The 2,978-nt window shown below is 46.9% G+C and overlaps 1 protein-coding gene across 1 annotated transcript; it reads right to left on the bottom strand.

Moving 5' to 3' along the window:
- Window positions 1-889: 889 nt before the first annotated feature.
- On the bottom strand, window positions 890-1,934 carry LOC103209733 (spermidine synthase-like). Its single transcript, XM_042782928.1, is given in 2 exon segments — window positions 890-1,441; window positions 1,443-1,934. Coding segments are annotated over 2 exon segments (1,044 nt in total).
- Window positions 1,935-2,978: the final 1,044 nt, after the last annotated feature.

Consider the following 2,978-nt stretch of genomic DNA (forward strand, 5'->3'; position numbering starts at 1 on the left):
ACATATATATTAGGTGTGAGACTAGAGAATTGGATTGGAGTCATATAAAAAATGCTGCTATGTAAGTTAAATTTTTAAAATTTTATTTGGCATGTAATCAGATTTGTTTTTATTGTTAGGTCTTGTCAAGTTAGTTTTGACTCATTGCCACCCTATATGGAACAGATTGAAATATTTCCTAGTCTTGCATAATCCTCACAATTGTTGCCATACTTGAGTTCCATTGTCATAGCTACTGTCTCAATTTATCTTGATGAAAGTTTTCTCCTTTTATGCTTACCTTCTCCTTTACCTAGCGTGATATCCTTCTCTAGGCACTGGTCCCTTATGACTACATTATCAAAGTATTAGGACTAAAGTCTGGCCATTCTCACTTCTAAGGAACATTCTGCCAAGGCAAATTTGTTAATTCTTTTATCAGTCAATCTTACATTCAGTTTTCTTTACCAACACATCTCAAATCTATCAATTCTTCTGTTATCTCTTTTATTGATTGCCCAGTTCTCATGTGTATATGAGGCTATTGAAAGACTGTGATTGCAGTCAGACCTAGCTTAGTCTTTATTTATTTATTTTTATTGTAAGAGTTTTTTTTTTTTTTTTACTTTGTTATAAATACATGTGTTTGGTGAATGAAGGGCAACAGAAGGCAGAGAAGGTGCTGTACACAGCTGGTATGGGCTTGGAGGCTGGATGCCACATGGAGAGAGAGTAAGACAGACAGTTCTTCCAGCAGGGCAGGCCAGGCAGCATTGTGGGGCCGGTAACACTTGGTTGGTTGGTGAGAGCCCGCAGAGTCTTGTGCGGGGCTATGGGGGCCCGGACCCCCCGGGGCTCCCTGGTCCGAGGTTTTTGGGTGGTGACGGCAGCGGCAGCAACAGCTCCAGACTCAGCTCACATCATTCAGGGCCTTGCAGGCAAACTCGGGCAGCACAAAGGCCGCCTGGTGGACATGTGAATTGTAGTACTTCAGTTGCCTCTGCTCCACCTGCATCTGTGTCAGCTGCTGCACTGGCTCCTGGAAGTTGGTGCTTGGGTTCTTGCTGCACAGCATGAAGCCAATCTGGCCACTGGGGTAGGTGGGGATGGTGCAGTAGGCATAGGCCACCACAGGGATGAGTGACTTGCAGAACTACCACATCTCTTTGATGAGGTCCAGGTGAAGCCACTGACACTCACCCTGGCAACAGAGAATGCCATCTTTCTTGAGGACAGTCTTCATGAGCTGGTAATAGGATTCCTTAAAGAGGCTCTTGGCAGGGCCCATGGGGTCTGAGGAGTCAGTGATGATTACATCGAAGGCATCCTGATTCTGTTTCATGAACTCAAAACCATCGCTCACATAGAGGGTCATCTTTGAGCTGGAGTAGCCAACAGCCATGCCTGGCAAGAACTTTTTAGAGACTTGGATGACATCCTTGTCAATTTCACTCTGGACCACGGGCCTCCACAGATGGGTGCTTCACCACTTCCCACAGGACACCCCCATCCCCGCCCCAGATGATCAGCACCTTGCGTGTGTTGGGGTGGCTGCAGAGGGGCAGGTTGGAGATCATCTCCTGGTAGGAAAACTCATCCCTCTCAGTGCACTGGATGATGCTGTCCAACACCAGCACATTGCCATACGTCTTACTGTGGAAGACAAGGATGTCCTGGTACAATGAGCACTGATGGTGCAGCAGCTGCTCCACCTGCAGCAACAAGGCCTGACCCGGCCATAGGATGAAGGTCTTGCAGAACCAGCCCTCGCAGATGGTGGCGGGGCCGGAGGCAGGGGGGGCAGCAGGTCTGGGCTCCGTGGTGGGTGGGCAGGTGGGTGGCATGGGGCACGGGCCTGGGACTGCAGGCCATGAGGAGCCATAGTACAATGGGACCAATTCCACCCGCTGCCTGCGCCGCAACCTAACCCTTGTAAGAGGTTGTTTTACATACATTTAGTTTCACTCCCCATTTCCCATGTCCAACCCTAAACAAATCTCCTTCCCTCCCTCCCCTGTAACACCCCTCCCCCCTCTCCATGCACCTCATATTTATGCACTCCTGTTAGTCTTGCACTTCTTCAATTTGAATGTCGGTCCTCTGGTGTACCATGGTCTATTGCTCTAAGGGATGTATTACCATAGAGTATGTGGGTGTGTCATCCTGGTTGAGTGGTCTGGGTGTATATCTTATTAACTATTGGGCTGAGAGCCCTCCCCCGAGGGTGCATTTTATTCCAGGTCCAGAGTATATTCCAGGGCCATTGTATTGGGGTCTCACCAGATTTCATCTGACCAGCAATTCTGGTCATTATTGAGTTTGGGGATTTTGTTCCACATTTTTCTTCCCACTCTATCTAGGATCTCCAGATTTGATCTTTTCCTGAGTGGTTGGCATTGGTAGCTGGGCACCATCTAGTTCTTGTGGTCTCAAGGGCCATCATGTCCTATGGCTGATTGTATCTAATTTTTTTTTTTTTTTTTTTTTTTGCTTTCTTCTTCACTTCCAGCTCTAGGAGACCATTAGCTGCATATAAGATGGCTGCTTGAAAGTTTTTAAGACTCCAATTGCTACTCACCAATATAGGACATGGAACATGGAACAAGGCTTTTGTGTATGTCTTTGTGCCACTTAAGTCTGGTGTCCCCCAGTACTAGGATCCTGAGATGGCAGATCTATTTGATGATTAGCCTCAGCTAAATCTATCCTTGGTCTAGAGTATACTCCTGTTCACTGACCCCCATCTGATCATCTCAGGTGTTTATGGTTTATCTGTAGCCTGGTGTTTGGCATTAATGGCAATGCAGTATTGTGGACAAATTGCTTGGTATTAGCACCTGTTGTCTATCTCTTATGTACACAATTCAGTGTCCTCTCATTTCCTAATGTCATCACGGTGGTCATAGATCCTTCCGGTATATACTTCCCCCTACCCATGTCAGTGTGTGGGCCCCAACTAACCCAAAATTAATCTCTCCCCTTCCTTCACCATCCCAATA

The sequence above is a fragment of the Orycteropus afer genome, unplaced genomic scaffold, assembly GCF_000298275.1.
Source record: "Orycteropus afer afer isolate SDZICR_OR568_19922 unplaced genomic scaffold, OryAfe1.0 scaffold00521, whole genome shotgun sequence".
NCBI classification, from domain to species: domain Eukaryota; kingdom Metazoa; phylum Chordata; class Mammalia; order Tubulidentata; family Orycteropodidae; genus Orycteropus; species Orycteropus afer.